The 27,370-nt window shown below is 30.8% G+C and overlaps 1 protein-coding gene across 3 annotated transcripts; it reads right to left on the bottom strand.

Annotated features, from left to right (window-relative positions):
* Nucleotides 1-9,165: 9,165 nt before the first annotated feature.
* On the bottom strand, nt 9,166-25,863 carry LOC145305328 (uncharacterized). 3 transcript variants are annotated; one of them, XM_080146940.1, is made up of 17 exons: nt 25,816-25,863; nt 21,264-21,317; nt 20,382-20,649; nt 20,011-20,103; nt 17,111-17,209; nt 16,856-16,954; nt 16,482-16,580; nt 16,223-16,321; nt 15,885-15,983; nt 14,428-14,526; nt 14,169-14,267; nt 13,929-14,027; nt 13,604-13,702; nt 13,330-13,443; nt 11,913-11,981; nt 11,489-11,538; nt 9,166-11,195 (listed from the first exon to the last, which is right to left on the bottom strand). In XM_080146940.1, the coding sequence occupies exons 1-16, from the start codon at nt 25,831-25,833 to the stop codon at nt 11,510-11,512; spliced, it is 1,536 nt and encodes a 511-aa protein (XP_080003066.1). In that variant the 5' UTR covers nt 25,834-25,863; the 3' UTR covers nt 9,166-11,195; nt 11,489-11,509. The 3 variants fall into 3 exon arrangements, with proteins under 3 accessions (XP_080003066.1, XP_080003068.1, XP_080003067.1); XM_080146942.1 differs by having other exon boundaries at nt 10,850-11,195; nt 13,390-13,443; XM_080146941.1 differs by having other exon boundaries at nt 11,027-11,134.
* Nucleotides 25,864-27,370: the final 1,507 nt, after the last annotated feature.

The following is a 27,370-nucleotide window of genomic DNA, read 5'->3' as shown; positions in this document are numbered from 1 at the left end:
GAAAAGTAAAATAGTACACTTAGATAATGCTTGCTTATATTTTCTGAATTAACAAGCTTTAAACAAGTTTTTGAAAGTAAAGTTGCATATTTTCACATTTAAAAAGGCATAAAATTTTGTAACTATCTTTCATAAAATTAAATTCAGAGGCACAAATTGTTAAGGACAGGGAGGTCATTTAACCACCCCCCCCCCCCCTCTGAAATAGGGTTAAAAAAATACAGTTAACAATATCATTGTTCACACATGCTTAAAAAGCTAGTTCTCAATAACTGAGACATAAACACTAAATCATATGAGCAGAAAATCTTGTAATAGACATATTACTTTAGAGATATTTTTAAAGAACTGTACAAATAAATTTTTTATATCAACTTAAAAAATTGATGTAAAATAGTTTATCTCATCATATTAAAGACAGCTTTCCACAGATATGAAAATTAAAAATTCTGAGATTAATAATTATAATAATAATAATTATATTGGTTCTAATAAATATATAATACAAAGTAGAATGATGTCTTTCTGTCTATTTGTTTGTTTGTAACAAAGGATCTTGCTAACTGCTGAACTGATTGGGTTCTTCTTAACAGGGTAGCTTGTTATAAGTGCCCCTAGAGGCCTCTAGGGGCATAGTTGCTAGTATGATATAATAAAGAACTGCATGTTTAATCTAAAACATGTTTTTGGCCTAAAGTTTGTGCTTTTTTATTAGTTAAAGTTTTTAAAATTAATTACTCTAATAAATATCTATTAAAACATATGCTTGAAAAAAACTGGCCTAAATATTAGTAGACAAAAACATATGCACTCTTAAAATAATAACAGAAAATAATATGAACAGAAAAGAAAATCATGAATTATTTTTATAGTTTTTAATATTTACATTTTGAATGATGACTAACAGACTGACTGTCAAAGTAAATTACATATTGAATGCTACAAAAAACAGAAATTTTTATTGATATGATTATCAACAAAATTTTGGAAATTGGACCAAAATCACCAAAGAAATATGTGAAAAATCATAAAAGTACTTGTCTTCTCATCTACAGATACAATAATCTCTTAGAACAACAGGATATATAATTTTGATACCCTTATCTATAAAAAGTTAAAATTATATCAAAACACCAAAGATATGGAGAAAAATTTGATAGATATAAAATAGCCAAAAAAAAACTGCTTTAAAGAAGTCTAACCACCATGGATGTTTTTAATTAATTTTAGTTAACTGACTGACAGTCAGACAAAATGAATTATAGAGTAGCTTCACTACTAAAAAAACTTGATTTGTAGATGTAATTATCACAACTAAATTTCTTTATAATATCATTGCTTATCAACAAATCTTAACTCTACAAAGATGTCCTTGTAATTAATATATTTCATAAAATTTTAAAAAAATTAAATTGAGTGAAATATGAGAATTATTAAAATTTACATTATAAAAAAAAAGTTTTTAGTCATTATTAGTAATTACCCCTGAAATTAGTTAAATAAAAAAAGTGTAAATTTGCTGAAACAATATGGGGCCATATATGTTATGACCCCCATAGTTCACACTGTATACACATGATTGTTTTATTCCTTGCTTCAAAACAAGATCACATCCCATCCTAAATAAGACATGTTTAATTTGTGAAACAAGAAAAAATTATGCTAGATGTTTCTGCATAATTCCAATTTTCTCTCATTCATTTAAATTCTAATCATGAACTTTAGGTAATCTTCATGAATATAGGAAATATTTTTGGTTGGGTTTCTAAGATTTTTCAGTATTTACACCCAGCCCCAATATTAATAAATTAATAATAAACAAAGACTTTTTTTGGTAGTAGTCTCACTCTCATTGGTCAATTGACCACATATATTTATTTCCAACAAAATTATCACAATTTCTTAACTGTAGATACTTGCCCTGTTGGGTTCTCTTAAAATTTACTTAACTAAAGCATCACAAGAGAGACTATTTAAAAGTTATAAATAAGAGGGTGGCATTGTTTGTCCCACTATCAATTATATTGCCACTGTATGTAAGAGTACAAATCTAGCTTGAAAACATATGTGGAGCTTTATTAAAGACACATCACATAAAACAAGTTTAAAGAAATAGTAATAATTATGAATATACATTATTCTACAAAATGTTTTCTTTTTATATAATTTTTAAGTTAAATTAAACTAAGATTATACAAATACTGAAAATTTTACTTATTACTATGCAGTTAAGTTTTTTTAAACATGTGTATATTATTGTTATTAACTTATTAGAGTCACAATACAAATATACAGGGTGTTCCAAGAGAAATTTTTAAAACTTAACCCTTAACAGTTTGGGGGGGGGGGGGCGCCCATCCCTCTGTTTTTTTTATCACATTTTCTGAGTGTAAAAAATAAAGAGCCTGGGCAAATAAAGAGCCAAAATATATTTTTTGACATAAAAAAAACATTTTATCTTACCAAAATACTAAAATATACTATAGTAGTACTTCTTCATATGAAATACAGGTGTTCAACTCAATTTCATGTTCCAGATATGATCCTGCAGGTCCTGATCCTAAAGGTCTCCAGAAATCTTTAAAAGTCTCCTGTTGCCGCAATTTTTGACTTAGAGACTTAAAATTTTTAACTTAAGCCTTTCTTACATGTCTACATAACGTATTGAATTTTCATAAAGCTTCGCAACTGTTTTCCCACTGACCGCTGACTGGGGCAGCTGGCAGCTGTCAAGTACAGCAGGGCAGCTGAAATATTTATTTAGAAATTTCTAATATAAAATTTACATAAAGATAAACATTTTCTGCAAAAACATTGTTCTTCTAGCTTCAAAAATAAGAAAATTACAGCTGGTTTAAATTTTAAGTAAAACAGTAAAAGGTTGTTAAATAAAAGGGTGAAGAAATTGAAAATTGACTTAGACTTACTTAAGGTCGGAAATTCATTATCAAACAGGGGACATGTACAAAAAGATCTAGCTTCTTTTAAAGCCTGCTGAATGTAAGAAAATGTTATTTATTTAATTGACCGACTCAAACACCATCATACATCTATAATACAAAGTAGCTTGATGTCTGTCCATCTGTCTGTCCGTCTGTCTGTCTGTCTGAAGCTAAAGATCTCAGTAACCACTGAACCGATTGGGCTCTATTCTTCAGGAATTATACTTACTGATATTGTGATGGTTTCAAGCTATAATCTTGGAGGTTGGGACACCCCCACCTCCCCAAAAAAATTCATTTACATTTTTTGTAAAATCTCAGTAACTGCTGAACAAATTGGGCTCTACCCTTCTGGGAATATACATACTGGTCCTCTGATGGTTTTAAGCTATTTTCTTGGGGTTGGAAACCCCCCCCCCCAAAAAATAAATCCCCACTTCCAAAAATTTTTTATCTTTATTTTTGTAAACAAAAACCAGTAATTCGGGTTGGGGAACTCCACTGCACCATGGGGCGAAGCCCCCATGAATCCCCCCCCGAAAAAAAATTTAAATATTTTTTTTTCAAATTTTAATTTTTTTGTATATGAACAACCTGGGTGTAATTTTTACTAATTGAAATTTTTTGTGTATACGGCAAACAACCTGGTTTAATTTTACTAATTGAAATTTTTGTGCATACAGTGCACAACCTGGGTTTAATTTTACCACAGAGTAATTAAACAAAGAATATTTTTTTTGAATATTTCTATTTAGGAGAGTTGACTTACCATTATTTCATAGGGCGAAGCTGATAGTTCTTAAAAAGCTATGTCTTGCATTTTTTTCAATTAGGTGTTTGATCACGAATTGCATATGGTAAACATAATTTTCTTATTTAATTGTTACCCTAAAAAGATAAAAGTTATGCTTGAAAATTGTTTTAATAGCTATTATTATATATTGCATTTTAAAAAAAAACATAAAAATTGAGATCAGAATTTGCGTAACTTTTATACTTATTTGCAGTATTTCAATTTTTAGAATTTTCTAACCCATCATCTGTGTTACAACAGCAGCTTCCCCCCTCCCCTCTTCAATTACCTATGCAACCAAGTTGGAAGGTTTTAAATTAAGCAAAATCATGAGAAATAGCAAAATTAGTATTTTTTTGTTTCAACAAAAGTTGATGGTTTTTCTAAATATGTTATAGATCATGATTTTAAATAAATTGGTAATAAGGTTTTTTTAATAATCATGGTTGGTCATTCTTATCTGTAGGCTCTTTTAGTTAATTTAGACATAATTGTCCTATGAATTTTAATCTCTCCATGATGATTCCTTTAACAATAAGTTATGATTTAGGAAGTGTATAATTGTTACCAGAAAAGCCATCCATATCTATAATATAAAGAAGAACGATGTCTGTCCGTCTGAAGCTGATCTGGTCTGGGCCGATCAAGCTGAAAGTTTCAGGGAAGCTTTATAATGGTCAAAACGAAATTCGTATTTTTTTGTTTTGCTCTAGTGGCGTGCACAGGAAAGTTGCAAAAAAACCCGGTTCGGCTTGGCCATAAATACCAACCAGGCATTATTACCCGTTTTGGACGGTTTCCGCCGGCGTTAAAACCCGGTTTTGCTGTAAAAACCCGGTTATTTCGACCAAAATTCGAAAAATGTAATTTTTGAACGCCAAAAGTGAGATGAACACTGTTTAGAACTTTGATACGATCCGAAATTGAAAACTACACAACCTCATGTAATCTATAGAGCTACAAGTATAATACGAAGCGATTTATTTCAAATTTAGTGTTTCGGCTATAGGTGCCGCCGTTGTCGGGTAAAAAAACCCGTTGCTCAAAGTTTAAAAAGACACACACTACAAAAAAAGAACATATAAAATTTGGGTGTTACATATCAGAAAACGATCATAAAACTATTGGGTGACACTTATAGAGATTACTAGGGTTATTATGGTGGCTCAAACCCTTACTAATGACGTTAATTGTTATTTTTATTGGTTGAAAAGTTAAAACCGGGTAATAAAAACCGAAACCGAGCCGGGTTTTAAAACTGTCAGGTATTTATGGCCAAGCCGAACCGGGTCATAATAGGGCGTAAAAAAAACGATAAAAAAATCATATAAAAAATAATAATTTGAATAAAACGAATTCACAAATAGATGTACTTGTCAATAAACATTAGATTTCACGAAAAAAATCAGCGACTTTACTATAAAAACAAAAAAGTTAGAAGGGGTATTTTGAATTTTTATGATTTTCAAATTTTGTTGAGCTATACCGGCAAACGGAAGTAAGCTAAACTGCCTGCTCCAGGGGGAAATGAAAGCCAGGGTAGTAGAGGAGGGATTCATACTGAGAATGATGCAATTATGAAGCCGAAAAACGTTTTTTTTTTCATTTTTCAGAACCGGGTTTTAATGCCCGGTTCGGCACTAATGGGTTAAGATCTTGGTAACCACTGAACAAATTGGATTCTACTCTTCAGGGTATATACCTATGGGTCCTGTGGTGGTTTTAAGCTCTTTTCTTTGGGGTGGGACACCCCCAACTCCATCAAAAATGAAAATTTCCCCACCCCAAAAAAGGTTCATATTTTTTTCTAATTTTAATGTTTTTTTATATTTTTTTGTACTTTTTTATATTTTCTTTATATTTTTCAAACTTTTTTAATAATATAAATCAATATAAATAAATAAAATAAACTAAAAAGTTATAAAGAGTTACAGGGTGGGGCAAATAAGACCGGACAAATTCTAACTTCTAAACAAATGAACATAGAATCGTTTATTTTAAAGATTTTATTGAATTTTAAAAACTGGCAAGCAAAATAGGTATAGGACTATTAGATTATTCAATAAAATCGCCGCCAGCCTGAATCACTGCCTCTACCATCCTTCTCAACCGCTGACAGGTCCAGGTCAAAATGTACCTGTCCAAGATGGCGTAGTTCTTCTTGATAATGGCAATGACGGAGGTCTTTGTGGCATGGGCACGTCTATTGGTGCATGCTTCAAAGTAGCCCCAGGCCCAAAAGTCCATTTAATTAAGATCGGGCTGCTGGGAGGCCACATTTCCTTTGGAACGTGAGTAACCGCAGGATCCAAATTCGCCCAACTTTTAAGCTACCCTTATACACGGAGGCTCTTATTTAGACCACAGTTGAGCTAGAACAACGTTCTTTACCTTTTTTGGAAATGGCATTAAGTTTCAGCTAGGGTTGTCAGCGCAACCCATAGTCTAAAATGAGTTTTAAAGTTCAATATGGGTCCCTGAATTCAAGAACGGATAAATTTTTACAGTTTTGTTACATTTTTTACATCTCAAAATCTGCCCTGTTTCACTTTGCTGGAGTAATACGGCCAAGCCATTTCAGATATAGAGCTCTAGTCTTTTCTAGTATCTTACTTATGTATCTATCAGTATCCCCAGCAAGTTGTATAACTCTACCTTACCTACAGATGGGCTGAGGTCAGATTTAGTGGGCCCTAGTTGAGAATCCAGATTAAACCACACGTGCACTGGTGCATTTGGAATCTGCCTTGTTGAACATATGCGCGGCCAGCTCGTTTTACACGTCTATCTTCGTCCAAAGATTTGTTTCTGCTAAAAGGTCATTACCTAAGTTTTTTATAGTGTGGTCAAACGTCCTGTTTGGTCAAGTAGTTTTGGCGCTATGGCCATTTAAAGTTTGTCCAGTCTTATTTGCCTCACCCTGTATAAAATGATATAAAGAGTTATAAAATGTTAAAAAACACAGAAAATATCTAAAAAAATATAAACAAAATTTTTAAAATTCTCCCCTGAACCTTCGGAAAAAGAGCCCCTAGAGGCTAGGGGTGAAGTCGCTTGTGTATATAAAGAGCACACACACAAACAATAGGGTTACAAAATTCAAAAATAAATTGAAAAATTGAAAATAAAGGAGGTTGTTTTTCTCTCCAAACTATGCATAACTAATAAGGGTAGCCCTAACTCTGTAAGGCCTATACCTACAATGTCCTAACCCAGCAGGGTTAAAGTACCCAAAATAACCTATCATAATCTGACCTAAAGAAATAAACAAAAGTAACCCCCTAATTTTCTTAAAATGGATAACATTGACTTTAATCTGAAATGGTTAATCATTATTCAAGCTCTATCCAAACCTTCTATCTCTGATTCCTATAAACTGGGAAATCTTGACAAAGTGGACATCATTCATAGCAAGGACAACAATCTCCTAAATAAAATATCTGAGATTAACTGTAAATGTAGACACAGAGAAAAGTTCCTGTTCATCAATCACCTGGAAGAAGATTGAACCTGAAACTGCTTGATTCAGGAGTTTATCAAGAGTATTTGTAATTTAAATTGTCATGAAAAATCATCTAACTTTTGATTTATTGTCAGTATTAAAATGTTATTGTAACTGAAGAGTTACATTATAAAACACAGTGTATTACTTTTAACCTCTTGTTTTCATTCTATGTTAAATCATAATACTATATTTATCTAAATGAATCTTAAGCTAATAGGTAGGGGAGGGGGATTGGATGGGCAGTTTTTTCTAACTCATTTTCATCTATCCATATATCTATTGATTTATTTATCTATCTGTCTGTCTATTCATCTATGTAACTATTTATCTATCTAATATTTATCCTTAAATTTGAAAAAGATTTAGTGATTAAAATATTTTTGTTAATATATGATACTATAATATATCTATCTATCTATCTATCTTTCTCTCTATTTATCTATATATCTATCCATCTATCAATCCATATATCTATCTATCTATCTATTATTAATCCTAAAACTTGAGAAAGGTTTAGTGATTAAAATATTTTTTTTAATGTTATATATATATGATATATTTATCTAACTAAAGTTTAAGAATTCATTTGTATCTATCTATATACATTAATTACAGACTAATGCCCCCCCCCTCCTTATTCTCCATATAGAGATATGACAATGGATGAATGGTAGAATTATTATCTATCTATATATCTGTCTATCTATCTATCTATCTATCTGTCTATCTATCTATCTATCTATCTATATATATATATATCAATCTATCTATCTATCTATCCAACTATCTATATATCTATCTATCTATCTATCTATCTATCTATCCAACTATCTATCTATTATATTATTCCCAAAATTTGAGAAAGGTTTAGTGAATAAAATATTTTTTGTTAATATATATATATAAAAATAATGATACTATGATATATTTATCTAACTAAAGTTTAAGAACTCATTTATATCTATCTATCTACATTAATTACAGTCTAATGCCTCCCCCCCCCCACTTCTCCCTACAGGGATATGACATTAGATGAATGGTAAAATTATCATCTATCTATCTATTATTTAATCCTAAAATTTGTGCCTATAGAAAATCATAGAAATTTGACAAAGGTTTGGTGATTAAAACATTTGGATTTAGTGCAGTTCGAAATAAGATGTTTCTAGACATTAGTTTTAGTAGTGGAGCTTCTCTAGAATTCATGCTGTATGTCGGACATTGAACATCAGCCATTAAAAAGCAAATTTTTTTTTCATTTTTATTTGAATTATACATATATCCCTATTTTTAAATACCTATTTATTTTAATCAGATATTATATTACTGAACTTTTCTATGGTGACTGGTGTAATGAATGAATGGATATGCCTTAAATCTATCATTAATTTAATTATGTGTGTCATAAAATGTTTTATTAGAGGTTTAGTGATTTTTATTGTTAGTTTTACATAGATTTAATGTAATAACTATGTTAACTATATGTTTATAAAGTTAAAAAGGCTTTTTTGGTAAGATTTTTTGTCTTTAGCCAAGGATCTCGCTAACCACTGAATTGATATGGTTCTCCTTTTCAACAAAGCTTCTTATATATCCAGAGAAGGTTTTTAACTATTTATGGGGAGGGTGTCTGCATTTTAAGTGTCCCTAGAGGCTTCTAGGTGCATAGCCACTAGTCTATAATACAAAGTAGAACAATTGTGTCTGTCTGTTTGTACCAAAGGATCTCACTAACCTCTGAACCAATCAGGTTCTCCTAAATTTTTACTTATTTCTAAAATCGAAATAAATAGTGCTTCTAAAATTCTAGGGGCAAAGCTGCAGAAAAAAGAGGAACCAGAAAACTTTCTATAACATAAACAGAATAATGAAAAAGTAGACTTCTTACAGACATACAAAGTTAAAAGTTAAAGATATTTAAAGCATTGAATGCTAATAATTTTATTGGTTATATATCAAGGTCAATTAATCCATTTTAATAAATGTTAATAATCAAAAAGTTTAGAGAATCCAAATCTAAATTTTTTTTAAAAATATTGCTTTAGATTAAACTTGAATCAAAAAATCACTTTATACAAATTTATAAGAAGAAAAAAAATAGATTTGAATTGATACAAATTAACATAATATAAACTTACAAACTAAATAAAACGTTATAATGATTATTATATCTGTAAATAACTAGCTACATAATGTTTAGATAAAAAAATTGCAGATAAGTTGCAGACGCAGGAGTCTAAATATGTTTGGAAATAAGGAGAAAAAACCAAATATCCTGGCAATTAAAAATAAGATTAGTAAGCTAAAAACACTTTTAGTTTATATCCAGTTTAAGTATAAAAAAATTTAAATTTATTCATGTAAAGGAGATTTGAATAGAAACAGCAAACTTATAACTAAAGATATTGTGCTAGTTTTAATTTTATTTGCAATAATTTTTTATATAAATCAGCGTGAGTATATATAATAATATATAAAATATAATAAAACACAACACAATACTGTTGAATCTATAGTATCATGGAAAGAAAATGAAGTAACAATTTTCATCATATTTACACAGTAGCTTTAGATAGGTTATTTTTGGTTAGGTAAAGGTTAATGATTGCTCTACAGGGTTAGGAAATAGGCTCTGCAGGGTTAGAGCCCCCCCAGGGGTTAGAAATATGAATGTGAAGTTTGACCCCAGCTACTTTGTTTTCACCATGATACAAAATATATATTCAACAGATAATAAATCAAACTGGCAGAATCTAGAAAGTACAAACAATATTGATTTAATTGAAAGTATTTTATTTTGTTTTTAAATATCTTTGTTACTAATACCAACAAATCTAGATTATTTTATTAGTAAACCTGACCAAATTATATCTTTAATATCAATTTCTTATTACTTAGTCAAAATTTATGCCAATAAGCTCCAAATACCGTGTATAATAGACACTCAGTCCCTTAATGTAATTGAGATATTCAACAAGACATAAAGGACCAATTAGTCCGTAAACTAGATTATTATCTTCAATAAATTAAGAATATTGAAACTTTGTCTTCAGAGATGTTTTGATCTTACATTGATGTGTGATTTTTCTTAATTTGAAATAATCAGACTATCAGAGAACACAAAGAAAAAATCTATTTCAAAATCAAACTTGAAGTAGCAAAAATGGATCATATTCTACATTTTATAAAATTGTTTATTTGATAACTCCTTTCAGATATAATTATTGTTTTTCATCTAAAATATTAAAAATGATAACCAATATTCAAATCATTTCTCGGATGGTGGTTTAGTTTGATCTTTATGAAAATTTATGTCAAGCAATGTATTATATCCCATTTACTAAGATTATGTACAATCATAAGATTAAAACCATTTTTTTTTATGGCCCAATATGCTGAAAGCATAGAATAAGAAAACTGGTTTTAATCTAGTGATTGAACATTTTATATCTGCAGAAAGCTTTTTATAATATGATGCAAGAAATAACTATTGTTACATTAAGGGAGAATGTTTGTAACTGGATAAAAATTGAGTAAATAGTAATATATAGAGTTAATAAAAAAATATGGGGTCATGTGAAGGAAACACAGGTGCAAGTTTCATAATTATTTTCAAAGTAGGTTTTAAAAATTTATTTTAAAGGTTAAGTAAGGTGATTGCCCTGCAGGGTAAGAGCCGACCGCAGGGGCTAGAAAGAGCAAAAAGCTTCTGTGAAAATATGACGAAACCTGCTACTTTGTTTACTTCACATGACCTAAAATATGTTCTGTGAAGGATCTTTATCATATTATCATTGAATATTATAAGAAAATCCTTTCACTAAAGTAGTAGGATGTCTGTTTGTCTGTGTGTTTATGTGTCTGTGTTTTTGTACCAAAGGATCTCACTAACCGCTAAACAGATTGGGTTCTCCTTAACAGGGTACCTTCTCATAGTTCCCGGGAAGGTTTATAACTATTTTTTTTTAAACCAAACATTTAAAGTGCCACTAGAGGCCTCTAGGGGCGTAGCCACTAGTAACAAATAAATCAACAACAAAAAAAGATTTACTGGGATTAACTTATCCATAGATTTAAATATTCTACAACAGAAAATTAATTTTAAAAAAAGTATGTGGGGATTTTGTACATTATTCTTAGTTTAATTTAAATATGAATTTTTAGCTTGAATGATTTAATGAGAATATTTAACCTTTTAGGTTTTATTTTTTGCATGATTGCATATGTCAAATTTATGTCATGGTTTACCTAGTTTTTATTGTTGTTCATTTACTCAACATCCCTTCCTGTCTTAGCTCCTGAAATATTCATTACATGTTTAAATAAAATAAGATAACAGGATGTAGAAATTTATATTTCTGTCAGCGGTCATTGTGACCAATTAAAGTTACTTAAAATTCCCAAAATTATTAATAGATCCTGGTGCATAGAGAATAGAATTATAGAAGAATTTAGTGCAAAAAAATTGTCAATGTCAATCTTAAATTTGAAGCCCCAATACTCTTTCCTGTACAAAAGGGACCTACAGATAAGGGATGCTAGATAATATGGGTAAGGAAGCAAGTCAGAACTATTAAAGAGCCCTCTAGCTAAACGGTTATTTTAGACCCAGCCACCCTTCCTTCCTCTACAAACCAACTCTGAAAAAGAATGGAACTTTATGTAAACTTACTATTTTCTCTAAGTACTTTTGCAGTTTCAGTGTTCCCTCCTCTAATTGCCCAGTCAAGTGCTGTGTCACCTAGACACATTAATTTCTATAAATACACATTTTAGATTCACAACTAAATTTTTAGCCAAAAATAGTTTGGACAGAAAAGAAGAATTGTAAACAGATATATACAGGGTGGGAGGGTAATAGTAGAAAATTCTGATCACAATCCAAGCTGTCACTCATTTGTTTAGAAGATAAAAGAAAGCATTGAACATCCTATTATTAGCCCCATGTTCTAATAAATAATAAAAGGGTAAATGGATAGATACAACTACAGTAAATTAACCCATTAGTGCCGAGCGCCACTTTTATGGGCCGATCGAGCTGAAAGTTTCAGGGAAGCTTTATAATGGTCAAAACGGAATTCGTATTTTTTTGTTTTGCTCTAGTGGCGTGCACAGGAAAGTTGCAAAAAAACCCGGTTCGGCTCGGCCATAAATACCAACCAGGCATTATTACCCATTTTTGGTGCTTTCCCCCGGCGTTAAAACCCGGTTTTCCTGTAAAAACCCGGTTATTTTGACCAAAAATCGAAAAATGTAATTTTTGAACGCCAAAAGTGAGATGAACACTTTTTAGAACTTTGATACGATCCGTAATTGAAAACTACACAACCTCATGTAATCTAAAGAGCTACAAGTATAATACGAAGCGATTTATTTCAAATTTCGTGTTTAGCCGGCGATTTCGGGTAAAAAAACCCTGTTTTGTTGTTGTTGTCAAAAAAGATCTATTAGTGAAACCGGGTAATAAAAATTTCAGACTCCAAATGGAAATGCCGAACCTATATAGGGCATAAAAAAACGATAAAAAAATCATATAAAAAATAATAATTTAAATAAAACGAATTCACAAATAGATGTACTTGTCAATAAACTTTAGATTTAACGAAAAAAATCAGCAACTTTACTATAAAAACAAAAAAGTTAGATGGGGTATTTTGAATTTTATGATTTTCAAACTTTGTTGATCTATACCGGCAAACGGAAGTAAGCAAAACTGCCTGCTCCAGGGGGAAATGAAAGCCAGGGTAGTAGAGGGGGGATTCATACTGAGAATGATGCAATTATGAAGCCGGAAACCGGTTTTTTTTACATTTTCTGGAACCAGGTTTTAAAACCCGGTTCGGCACTAATGGGTTAAGGAACTTATCATCATGTTCTTTTAAAATTACATCAAATCAGTTTGTGTGGCCTTTATTGCTGCAAATATAATTCTTGCATCTCCTAGATAAACATACATTTGTCTTATATATAAAACTATTATACAATCAAAGTATTGTGTAGCTAAACTATTATTATCCTAGTCCCATGTTTTAATAAGTAATTAAAGAAATAAATGGATAGATGCAACTAGAATAAATTTAGAAAATAACCATATAAATTATCCTGTATATTGACATTAGCTCCATTTTCTAGAAGAATCTTCACTATACCAGTGTATCCTCCCCATGCTGCAATCATAAGACTGGTATCAAGACTGGTATCTCCTGGAAGAAAATACATTTGTCTTATATATAAAAATATTACAGAATAAAAGTATTGTGTAGCTAACAATTATTCTCCTATGAATCGTCATCAGCCCTCTGTTCTAATAAAGAATTAAAAGGTAGATGGAGAGATACAATTACAATAAATTGTGTAACTAACCATTATTTTTCTTTAGATTGACATCAGCTCCATTTTCTATTAGAATCTTCAAGATATCAGTGTGGCCTTTATTTGCTGCAGCCATAAGACTGGTTTCTCCTGGATAAACATACATTTGTCTAATATATAAAATCATTCTACAATAAAAGAATTGTGTAGCTATTATATTTTTTTGGAAACAAATCCAATGATGAACAACCCCCCCCCCTCCCCTCCAAAATAAAACTCTTTGTGTACTTAAATTATGATTGTCCTAGTCCTATGTTCTAATAAAGAATTAAAAGGTATATAGATAGATACAACTAAAATAAATTGTGTAACTAACCATCATTATCCTGTATATTGACATCAGCTCCATTTTCTAGAAGAATCTTCACTATATCTGTGTGGCCTTTTTCTGCTGTCCATGTAAGACTATTACTTCCTAGATGAACATACATTTGTCTAATATATAAAAATATTATACAATAAAAGTATTGTGTAGCTAACCATTATTCTCCTATGTTCTAATAAATAATTAAAAGGTAGATGGATATATATAACTAAAATATATTTTGTAACTAACCATATTTATTCTGTAAATTGACATCAGCTCCATTTTCTAGAAGAATCTTCACTATTCCAGTATGTCCATGCAATGCTGCTACTGAGAGACTAGTTACTCCTAGATAAAAACACAATTTTCTTATATTTATAAATATTATAAAATAAAAGTATTGTGTAGCTAACAATTATTCGCCTATAAATAGTAATAAGCCCCATGTTCTAATAAATAATTAAAAGGTATATAGATAGATACAACTGGAATAAATTGTGTAACTAACCATCATTATCCTGTATATTGAGATCAGCTCTATTTTCTAGAAGAATCTTCACAATATCAGTGTGTCCTTTGACTGCTGCCAGCATGAGACTGGCTTCCCCTAGATAAAAATATGTTTGTCTCATATCTAAAAATATTAAATGAAAATAATATGTGAAACTATTAATATTATCATATATTAATACTAGCGGCTACGCCCCTAGAGGCCTCTAGTGGCACTTTAAATGTTTTTGTTTGTTAAAGTCTATGTTAATTATTTATGTTACGATACCTACCATATGTTACGTTGAAGTCTCCTTATTTCTGTTACGATACCTACCATATGTAAAGTTGAAGTCTCCCAGATTTTTAAAAAAATTTTCAATTTTTTGTCATTTCTTTTGGGAGGGTGGTAGTACCCTCCCCCAAAATAGTTAAAAACCTTCCAAGGACATATGAGAATCTACCCTGTTAAGGAGAACCCGATCGGTTCAGCGGTTAGCAAGATCCTTTGGTACAGACACACAGACAGACAAACATCCTGTTTATTAATATTATACAATAATAGTATTGTGTATCTTAGGAATAATTCTAAGTCTCATGTTCTAATAAAGAATTAAATGTGTGGCAGATGAAAATACATTTGTCTAGTCTATGAACATATCTTACAATAAAAGTATTATTGTGTAACTAACCAATTGTTGCAGCAGGACCTGCCAAGTACAGCTGTTGCTACCAAAATCTATGTCTAGACAATTCTAATTTACATAAAATATAAATTTCCTTAAAACTTGGTTCTTTTAGCGTCAAAAATAAAAATACAATCATTTGAATTATTTAAAGTTATAAAAGAACCTAAATCCCTTAGCCAATTTATTCCATTTAACATTACCAAAAAATTGTATAAGTATTTTGTTGATGTTAAAATGGTGTAAAAATTATTTTTTTAACTTAAGGGAAGTGGGTAAAAACAGGAGAAAAATGGGAAGAGGTTGTGGGGAAATTGTTTCTTAAAATTGTTTGTCAGCATAGACGTCCAAGGGGGGGGGTAATGGGGCAATTACCCCCCCAAACGATTTTGGGGGTGCCGTAGGCACCCCTAAAATTCTTTTCATTTTACCACTGCCAACAGATTTCAGGGGGGGTAATTACCCCCTCCAAGCAAATTTCACCCCCGGGGTAAAAATTTTGGGGGGGGGTTAAAAAAATTTGCGGCGCGCTTCACGCGCCGTTTTACCCCCCCAAAAAACGAATTACCCCCCCCTTCAAAAATTTTAACCCCCCCCTAAATAAAAAGCTTGGACGCCCCTGTTTGACAGAACCACATTCACTTTCTCCTGCCTAAAACCAAACCTTGACTGACTTTTTAAAACACGGGTCATGCACAAAATGTTTTAGCTTTATAGCTCTAATATGAGAGAAAAAAGGGGGAGGGGTGTTGACCCTAATCAAGTATTTACAACTAATTAAGGAACTAACCATGATGTGTCTTTAAATTGACATCAGCTCCATTTTCTATCAGAATCTTCACTATATCTGTGTTGCCCTCCCTTGCTGCCCATGTAAGACTAGTACTTCCTAGATGAACATACATTTGTTTTATATACAATAATAGTATTTTGTAGCTAAACCATCATTATCCTAGCTCCATGTTCTAATAAAGAATAAAAAGTATACAAAAATGTTTTTTTGTATTTCTTATGGTTGTATAAATATTAAACAATAATAGCATTATGTAGCTTATCCTAGCCCCATGTTTTAATAAATAATTAAAAGGTAGATTGATAGATACAACTAAAATAAACTGTGTAACTGACCATATATATTTTGTAAATTGACATCAGCTTCATTTTCTAGAAGAATCTTCACAATATCAGTGTGTTCTTGAATTGCTGCACTCATAAGACTGGTTTCTCCTAGATAAAAATACATTTGTTTTATATTCAAAAATATTATACAATAATAGTATTGTGTAGCTAACAATTATTCTCCTATGAATAGTTATACGCCCTATGTACTAATAAAGAATTAAAAGGTATATGGATAGATACAACTAAAATAAATTATGAAACTAACCATCATAATCCTGTATATTGACATCAGCTCCATTTTCTAGAAGAATCTTCACTATTTCAGTGTGTCCTTTCCATGCTGCATTCATAAGACTGGTTTCTCCTACATAAAATGCATTTTTCTTATATATAAAAATATTATAAAATAAAAGAAATGTGTAGCTAACAATAATTCTCCTATGAATAGTTATCAGCCCCATGTTCTAACAAAGAATTAAAAAGTAGATGGATAGATAAAAATTCATAAATTCATAACTATTATATAAAGTATTGTGTAGAAAACCATTATTCTCCTATGAATAATCATTAGCCCCATGTTCTAATAAATAATTAAAAGGTAGATTGATAGATACAATAACAATAAATTGTGTAACTAACCATTATATTTCTTTAAATTGACATCAGCTCCATTTTCAAGAAGAATTTTCACTATTTCAGTGTGTCCTTTCCATGCTGCTTTCATAAGACTGGTTTCTCCTAGATGAACATACATTTGTTTAATATATAAAAATATTATACAATAAAAGTATTGTGTAGCTAACATTTATTCTCCTATGAATAGTCATGAATAGTTGTAATAAATAATTAAAAGGTAGATGGATAAATATGACTAAAATAAATTGTGTAACTAACCAAATGATTTTTGTATATTGACAGCAGCTCCATTTTCTAGAAGAATCTTCACTATTTCAGTGTATCCTTTGTCTGCTGCTAGTATAAGACTGGTTTCCCCTAGATGAACATATATTTGTCTAATATATAAAAACTAGCAGTTTCGCCCATAGCCTCTAGGGGCTTTGCCCCAAGCAGTTTGATGAACCTATTTTTGTGTAATTTGAATTTAAATAGAAAAATAAAAAAAATAAAAATTTGGGGTGGATTTTTTTAGTAGGTGTCCCACCCCCTAAGAAAATAGCTTAAAACCATCACTGGACCATTAGGTATATTCCCTGAAGAGTAGAGCCCAATTGGTTCAGTGGTTACTGAGATCTTAAGCTTCAGACAGACAGACAGACAGACTGACAGACAGACGGACAGACAGATGGACAGACAGACGGACAGACAGATGGACAGACAGACGGACAGACAGATGGACAGACAGACAGACATTGTAATAATTTGTATTATAGATATTATTCAATAAAAGTATTGTGTAGCAAAACCATCAATATCTTGGCATCATGTTCTAGTAAGAATAAAAGATAGATTAAATTATTTTGTAAAGTTTTGTTAACCCTTAACAGTCAGGCCTCTTGCAGCACCTGAAAATTTTTGAACTGCTGTAATTTTCTTATTTTTAAAGCTAGAAGAAAATGATTTTTGCAGAAAATGTTTATCTTTATGTAAATTTTATATTAGAAATATCAAAATATAAATTTCAGCAGCCGCAGCTGTACTTATCACCTGCCAGCTGGTAGACATGGAGACATGTAAGAAAAGCTTACATTTAAAATTTGAAGTCTCTAAGTCAAAAATTGCAGGCACAGGAGCCTTTTGAAGATTTTTGGAGATTTGGAGGATCAGGACCTGCAGGATTATACCTGGAACCTGAAATTGACTTGAACACCTGTATTTAATATGAGGATGTACTTTTAGAGGATATTTTAGTATTTTGGTAAGATGAAATGATTTGTTTAAGTAAAAAAAAATATTTTTGTTCTTTACCTGGATGACCCTGCCAGGTTTACTTACATTCTGTGCCCGCCAGGATATAGATATTAAAGAAATTTCAACTCTCAGTTATGTGTCATACCCATACTTAAAAAGTCACGCAGTTTGGGATCTTTATCTTTCACACATAGAAAATGAGATAGAACCGCCCCCCCTGACTGTTAAGGGTTAATAAAAATAGTATTTCTTTTAAGGAAGTGGGTGTAGTAATTTTTTAGGGGCGATTTCTCTTAAGAGGGTTTTGGCTTCCTCCCCCAAAATAGTTATAAACCTTCTTGGCCTTTAAGAAGCTACTTTATAAAGAAGTACCTTATCAGTTCAGCAGTTAGTTATATCCTTTAGTACAGAAAGACAAATAGACATTATCTCATTATAAGGATTTACACATAAAGTATTTTTTAGAGTGTACAACCCATATTTCCTTATTATATCATATATGTCATTGTATAAATTTAAATTTCAACTTTATTAACAACAGAGATTTTTAGAGCTAGAGTTTTGAAAAAGTGAATAAGCAGAAAGTAGCTTTTTTATGAAGCTACAATAATATAAACAATTTAGGTCTTAAGTTAAATGTTTATTTTTCAAATATTTTTTAGTCTTTTTAGGTTATTGATATTTTGACAAAATTACTCTTCAAGCTAAACTATATTTGATAAAACAAGCATATAAATTAGTATGAGTATAGCATGATAATTGTTTTGTATCACAATCCTAAATTTAATAACAAAAAAGACAAAAATAAAATTTCAAAATAATGTTTTTTGTCATGAGAAATTGATATTTTTTGTGGAATAAAAAAGAAATAATTAGTAAATTTGTTTTTGTAAAATTTACATAAAGATAAACATTTTCTGCAAAAAAATTTTATTCTAGCTTCAAAAATAAAAAAATTACAGCCGTTTGAAATTTATAAGTAAAAAAGGACCTAAAAACAAAGGTTGTTAAATAAAAGGGTGAAGGAAGCGAAAATTGACCATGACTTACTTAAGGTCGGAAATTCATTATAACACAGGGGACTTGCACTTTTAGCCCTCTAGCTCTAATAGGAACTGAGATAATAGGGGGGAGCGTTGAAAGCCCCCCCCCCCCCCCAACTGATTAAGGTGCGGCAAGGGGCCCGACTGTAAGGGGTTAAGCAAGTTGATATATTCTTTTAATTAATATTTTTTTCTTTTTCTTGTTTAAAATTTTATAGAGAACAAGAACATATGCTACTTTTGATGATACATCAAGAAATAAGGGCTGTACACCCTAAAAACTACCTGGTTTCACCCTTAGAATCTAGGTACAGGGAAAATTTTATATATTTTTATTTTTAATATATTTTTTTATATCTTTTCATTTTTAAATTTTTCCTTATTTTCTATGTCTTAAAAATTTCTTTACCTTTTTGCCTTTTGGAGCTTTACATGGAAAGGGAGGTTTCCCAACCTTTTTGAATATAACCCAATTTTTCCAACAACTCAATGAATATATGTTAAGATATGCTTATTTTAGATGGCTCTAAACGAACAGGGATGGTATATCAAGATATTGAAATAGATGTTGAAAGATTATTGCTAAAACTTTCATTTTAAAAATATCCTGTTATATAAAGTAGTTAGATTTTTCATCATCCTTCCTTAAGTGCCACTGGAGGCTTCCAGGAATGTAGCCAATTGTTATAATGATAAAAAAATAATCAAATTTTAAATGATATAATAGAGGCCTTAACCAAAAAAAGAAAATTGAGAGGATAGCAATTTTTATGGCTATAAAAAATCAGAAGATCAATTTTCTTGAATGATGTATCAATAGCCTAAAATTTTAAAAATTATTTGCACATAAAGAAATTTATAAGAATAAATCTAAATCTTTACCTCTAAGTATTTCATAAGCATCAACATTAACACCTTTGCTTATTAGTTCCATGACTCTGCTGATTTCACCACGTCTAGATGCTTCAACCAAATCTTTAAATTAAACTAGGGTATATGTTCAAAGAAGAGGATTACAAATCTGATTATTTGAATCAAGGATTAAAAAGTGCTATGAAAATTATTCCTACTCTTAACAATTTCTTTAGAATAGGAATAGAATTTAAGTTTTATACATTAGTAAATTAATTTCCCTTAATTTTATAATAAGATTTTATTTAGGTAAGAATAATCAATTACTCTTATTTAGACCATATGCAAGTCTTTAATTAATTTCTAGAATTGATTTTTGAAATAAATAAAAAAAACATTACCTAACTCTAAATTTCTTGCTTCTAGTTCACTTATTGTTGTTTCTTCAGGAGTAGGTATACCATCAGTAGTAGAAGTAGTTGTATCTGCAGAAGTTGAAGAAGTTGTTTCTCCAGGAGAAGAAGTTGGAGTAGTTGTATTCACAGAAGTAGGAATAGTTGGATTTCCAGTAGTAGGAGTTGGAATAGTTGTTGCTTCAGGAGAAGAAAAAGTTGTATTCACAGAAGTAGGAGTAGTTTGATTTTCAGACCAAGAAACTTCAGTTGTTGCCTTTATAGGAATTGAAATTGCAGCAAGTAAAGTTGATATGTGAAAGAAAACTAAATGTGACTTTGACTATGTATTGAAAATTTTTTTGTGAAATATTGAACCACAAAAAATTATTTAGCTGAAAATAAGATAAGAAGAGGGATGAAGTAGGGTTCTTAGTTATGAATGGGAGGCCTACATGTTAATAGTAATAGTAAATTTTTAGTTTAGGTTGTTTTATTTCACTTTTGAATTTCAGACATATTATATTTTATCAATTTTCATAACCTACAACTATGGCTCAACACAAAGCACATCAGGGAGGTAATAGGTTGGAATCTTGGCCCAACACTGTGTCAAAACAAAAGATTTTAGAACAGTTCCTACTGCTGCTATGTGTGCAACATATATAGTTAGAGAAGAGGGAAATGCCTTATTTCATAAACAGGCACAACTCATTTCCATAACAAGTTAGGACTTCTCAGACAAAGGCTGTGCAATCATATGGTTGGTTGTCTGTTGGATGTTACTTAACCAAATATCCTTGGGTGTTAGAGTATCTCATCACTCCAATTACAAATGAATCATACTCTGGATTCTCTAGATGATTACTTAAAAATCAAATTACTTTTCACCTTTTTAGTGGAGCATGATATACTTGGATGTATAAGTAACAGTAACCAGAAACCCTAAAAAAAGAAAGAAAAAATTTTATTGACTAACATTATGATGATTTCTTTTGAATAAATTAATTTAGAATTTTATCAATAACTGGAATTTTAATATACCTAAACCTAATATTTAAAAACATGCCAAAAAATGTTTAAATGTAAGGTTTTATAAAGGTTGTTAAGAAAGAATATGAAAAAAATAATTATTTATTCATATTTTCTGTAAAAATATTCATTAGAATTGTTTTATGTGTTTTATCTTTTAAAAGTATTGCTTAATTTGGAATTTTAAAGTATGGATGATCTATTTTCTCTGATAAAACTTTTTAGATCCTTAGATTCATAATTTTGATATTTATTTTGAAATAAGAATAAGGACTAACAATTATATTTTACTTAAATTTCTTGTTATTTTCTGGTACCAGAAAATGTTTGTTTCTAAACCACTTTATATTTAAAAACAAGGATGACAACATCCATAAAAGCAAAGCTCTGAAACTGTAGGACAAACAAACATTAACACTCGTAGATTGTCAAAACTGAATAATCAGATTACAAATGTATAAAAGTTTAACAAAATTTAAAGTAAATTTGTTAAAAAAACTTCTTAAATACAAGATAATGTTTAAGGACATACTTACATTTTTAGGACTTAATACTAGAGATACTTCGCTTATAGCATTATACTTTGTTGTAATAGGAATCAGTATTCCAAAAATCAGATCAATCAGGTAATTTTATCATAAAAAAATGTATTATTAAAAAATTTAATACTCAACATGTATAAAATGGACTTACATACATTCTGGTAACAGTTATAGAGTTGCTATCCTTTTTAAATTGTACCTAACTGATTGTGGGAATAATCATGCAAAGTTTTGAAATTATAGGACAATTCTAACCTGTCCAAATTAACCCATTAGTGCCGAGCGCCACTTTTATGGGCCGATCGAACTGAAAGTTTCAGGGAAGCTTTATAATGGTCAAAACCGAATTCATATTTTTTTGTTTTGCTCTAGTGGCATGCACAGGAAAGTTGAAAAAAAAACCGGTTTGGCTCGGCCATAAATACCAACCAGGCATTATTACCCGTTTTGGGCGGTTTCAGCCGGCGTTAAAACCCGGTTTTGCTGTAAAAACCCGGTTGTTTTGACCAAAAATCGAAAAATCTAATTTTTGAACGCCAAAAGTGAGATGAACACTTTTTAGAACTTTGATACGATCCAAAATTGAAAACTACACAACCTCATGTAATCTATAGAGCTACAAGTATAATACGAAGCGATTTATTTCAAATTTAGTGTTTCGGCTATAAGTGCTGCCGTTTTCGGGTAAAAAAACCCGTTGCTCAAAGTTTTAAAAGACACACACTACAAAAAAAGAACATATAAAATTTGGGTGTTACATATCAGAAAACAAGAATAAAACTATTGGGTGACACCTATAGAGATTACTAGGGTTATTAGGGTGGCTCAAACCCTTACTAATGACGTAAACTGTTATTTTTATTGGTTGAAAAGTTAAAACCGGGTAATAAAAACCGAAACCGAGCCGGGTTTTAAAACTGTCGGGTATTTATGGCCAAGCCGAACCGGGTCATAATAGGGCGTAAAAAAATGATAAAAATATCATATAAAAAATAATAATTTGAATAAAACGAATTCACAAATAGATGTACTTGTCAATAAACAATAGATTTCACAAAAAAAATCAGCAACTTTACTATAAAAACAAAAAAGTTAGAAGGGGTATTTTGAATTTTCATGATTTTCAAATTTTGTTGAGCTATACCGGCAAACGGAAGTAAGCTAAACTGCCTGCTCCAGGGGGAAATGAAAGCCAGGGTAGTAGAGGGGGGATTCATACTGAGAATGATGCAATTATGAAGCCGGAAACTGTTTTTTTCCATTTTTCGGATCCGGGTTTTAATGCCCGGTTCGGCACTAATGGGTTAATGAAAAGAGCTTAATAATCGTTTTTTCTGTATTCCTTTTGGTTGTGTCAGAATAACGGAAAACACAGTTTTTTCTGAAACACCGTGTATATAATAAAAAGTAGCTTGATGTCTACCTGTCTGATGCTTAACCCATTAGTGACGAACCGGCTTTTAACACCCGGTTCCAGAAAATGCCGAAAAAACCGGTTTTCAGTTTCAGGATTACATCATGCTCGCATGAGCCTACCCTTTACTGCGCTGTTTTTCAATTCCCCCCAGAGAGAAGCGTTTCTATCTATTCGGTCGGCCACAATCTTTCATCGAAAATGGGTGAACAAAGAAAAACAAGGTGATTTAAAATACCCCTTCTAACTTTTTTGTTTATGAAGTAAAGTTAGTGATTTTTTTCGTGAAATTTAAAGTTTATTAGCAACTACATTCATTTGTGAAATCGTTTTATTCAAATTATTATTTTTTATATGATTTTTTTATCGTTTAATTATGTTCTATATAACTCCGGTTCGGCGTGAGTAAAAATACCGGCTAGTTTTATTGCCCTGCTCGGCGCGAGTAAAGATACCCGGTTTTAACTTTTCAACCATTAGATATATTAGATATTTTTTATCATTTATTATTCTCTTCAAATGTAAAAATTTCTTTATTTCCCAATGATAAATATAATTGATAGATAGATAAATAAAAGGATCGATAGATAGACTGATATATAGGGATAAGACAATGGCCGATAAATTTATGTAGATTCCCAATGATAATCAACAATTGTTAGATAGATAAATAAAAGGATGGATGGACAGATAGATAGATATATCTTGGTTTAGACTTTATTACATAAATATTTTTAAGGGGGGGGGGGATATGCAAATTTGATGGTTTTAGGCCATTTTTGTTATCTTGATATTACTGTATTATTCTATTCTTTTGTTTGTGATATTTTTTAAATACTTTAGGCCAAAGATATGTGATAAGTCTTTTCTAGTCTTTCCTTGGAGGGGGGGGGGGGGGGGAGGGCGCCAACTTCCAAAAGAAAAAGTAAAAATCTCACCCCAATTTTTTTGTATATAGACATTGTCACAAAAAGTTCTGTACATTTTTTTTGGAGGGAGGGGGTGTTCCAAAAAATGAGAGGCTAAGGGCAAAGCTGCTAGTATAAAACAACATAATGCAGCATGATTTGGGGCCCTACATTATTGCGCAGATCAAAATTAAAATACAAACCTGCTTGGGGCCCTTTCTGTGCCAAGAAAAGTGTTGCATAAGTTTAGATTTTTATCAAATATGAGGCCTTTGAAAAAATTCGCTATTTATAGCATAATTTTTTGAAATATTTATTTTTAAGTATCTTATCTGCGGGGGGACTTATTTGTACATTCATATCTTGACCTAACCTAATCTGTTTAGAAATCCTGGAACCTTTAAAAGTAGACTTTATCTCTACTAAAAATGGGTGCGGCTTTTATTTAAACTAAGATTGGATACACAGATTTATATCTAAAATACAAAGTAGCTTGATGTTCATCTGTCTTTCTGCAGCTACAGATCTCAGTAACTGCTGAACCGATTGAGCTCTTCATTTCAGAGAATATACCTACTGGTCCTGAGGTGGTTTTAAGCTACTTTCTAGGGGTTGGGACACCACCACAATCTTCCAAAAAAAGCCATCCCCCATATTTGTGTATCATCTGTTTTCAAAAAAAAAATTGTGTATTTTTTTGGTGGGAGGAGGGGGGTAAATAGAAGTGTTAAAAAATGAGAGGCTAGGGGCGAAGCTGCTAGTATAAAACAACATAATACAGAATAATTTGGGGCCCTACATTACTGCACAGATCAAAAATTTAAAAAATCCTGCTTAGGGCCCTTTATGAGCCAAGTAAAATGTTGCATAAGTTGGAATTTTTATCTTACAAAATTTACAAGATTTACAGGGGACATTGTTCCAGACAGTTGGACAGATTAACCCTAATTATAGAAAAGTTTCTTTTTTAAAATTATTTTAGATCCTGTAATATATACATATTATATATTTTTTTTAAAGAGATTAAGGACAAATAATTATATTTTGGTAAATGTTTTTGTTATTTTTTAATACCAGAAAATGTTTGTTTTCTATACCACTTTGTATTTAAAAACAAGGATGAAAACATCCATTAAAGTGAAGCTCTAAGTTGGTAGAACAAACGAACATACTCACATTTTTAGGACTTAATTATAGAGATGCTTTGCTAATTGTATTATACTTTTTTGTCCTAGGATTCAGTGTTCCATAAGTCAGACCAATCAAATAATTTTATCATATAAAAATGTATTGTTAAAAATTAAGTTAAAACTAAAATTAAAATGTACATACATACATTCTGGTTAGGATTACAGAGTTGCTTTGCTTTCTAAATGTACTGTAACTGTTGTAGAAATAATCATGCAAAGTTTGAAATTAAAAGGACAATTCTAACCTGTCCAAATTAATTGAAAGAGCTAAACATTCCATGGACTTATGGACAAATGGACAGACCAACCCTCATTATAGAAAAGCTACCCTTTTAGTAAATAATTATTTTAACATACAAAATTGAGTCTTCTCATATTAAGAGTTGGCTGGTTCACAGATGATGTATTACTAAAACCTGTATCTAGCACTAATGTGTGGTTATGCAGGGAGGAAGGGGACATTGAGCTGTTTATTACACTATTCCCCAAAGTTTTAAAATAAAGATTTCTTATTCATTTGCCTAACAACTTTGGGGACTTTTTTAATGGTTGGTTCATTAAGTTGATTGTCCAAACTGTTCAACCACTAATTGTTTTCTGAAAAAGAGGTAATTTTTTGTATCATCATTTGGGATTTACATCAATTTAACAGCCACTGTCTTATCCCTGGTGATTTTGTAACAAGAAAAATATTTTCTAAAATGAATTTATTACAAAATACAAAGATTATTTTCAAAAGGTCCTAAATTAAGATATAACAAACTGATAAAAAAAGAAATTTTTTATTTTACTCAAGAGAGAGGGTTTTTAAAATAAAACTATATGTCCTTATTCTCTGTAAAAAAGTACATCAAATTTATAACAGGTGTTTTTCATTATCTCTAAAAATACAGCCTCTATAATAAGTACATAGTTTCCAAAAATGCTTTATGTGAAAAATGTTGTGCAAGAAAAATTAAAATAACTCTTCTATTATGTATAAAAAAATCGTAGAATTTCAATAATAATTTAGAAAAAGGTATAAGAAAAGTACCTTAATGAGTTTTTTTATTTGACAAAAAAATCTCTAAAGACAAAAAAGTTTGAATTTTTTTTATTAACCCTTACAGATCAGGGCCCCCCCCCCCTCTAGTTTTTTCAAACTCATTTTTTTTTGTAGGTAATATGGAGAGCTGTAACTTCATTACTTTTTAAGTTTAGTAATTATACATCGGCAAGAGTTGATTTTATTAGGATATCTGGTCTGTGTCAGTCGTGGTGTCCGGTCAAAGTCGGTTGGGTAGCAAAAAAAATTTGAAAAAATTCTAAATAAATCTTAATTTCTACATTATGACTTTTGTGTATAAGGTAGAAACCTAAAATTTTTTTGGTGAATACTTAGATATCAATGACCATCTGAGAAAAGGGGTGTAATGACCGTTTGACCGCTCCCTGACCAACTTTATGACCAATTTTTGTCCGGCTTTTACTACAGACATATATCATGAATATCGTGGCTTCTATTACAGCTAGAGACCTATAATTTTTTTGGTAAATCCTTGAGCAATAATAAACAGATAAAACTATTAATTTGCGCCGCCAATCGCCGTTTTACTGCCGTAACCGCTGAAAATGGCGGTATCCGTTATTTGCCGTTTTTCAGCGATGATCAGAAAAAGTAATTTTTTGGTTATTAAAAATAAAAGTTCGTCCTAAAATTTGGTCATCCTAGCTGCAAAATTGGCCGCTTTACAGCTGTTTTAAAATTTAGCGGCTGGCCGCTAAAAAGCGGCTAAGGAGCGGTCTGACTGCTATGACTAGAAAATTTTCTCTAAAAATACACATGAACCACCAGAAAAAATTTTTACGTCTTTATCTGTACCAGGAGCCGAGATAGAGAGGGGGCTCTTTGAGCCCCCCCCCCCCCCCCCCA

The sequence above is a fragment of the Acartia tonsa genome, chromosome 14 (assembly GCF_053477335.1).
Source record: "Acartia tonsa isolate MP-2025a chromosome 14, ASM5347733v1, whole genome shotgun sequence".
Classification (NCBI taxonomy): Eukaryota; Metazoa; Arthropoda; class Copepoda; order Calanoida; family Acartiidae; genus Acartia; species Acartia tonsa.
The sequence above is the reverse complement of the archived record's forward strand: the minus strand, read 5'-3'. Positions and strand labels throughout refer to the sequence as shown.

Bases quoted from the DNA above. Each gene is read 5' to 3' on its own strand.
- LOC145305328 (XM_080146940.1), bottom strand. The intron at 20,650-21,263 runs GTGAAAAGTAAT...ATTCCTATAAAG, and splicing joins TATCATGCTCCACTAAAAAG to GCAACAACTGAAGTTTCTTG. The intron at 15,984-16,222 runs GTCAGTTACACA...ATGTTCATCTAG, and splicing joins CAATTTACAAAATATATATG to GAAGTACTAGTCTTACATGG.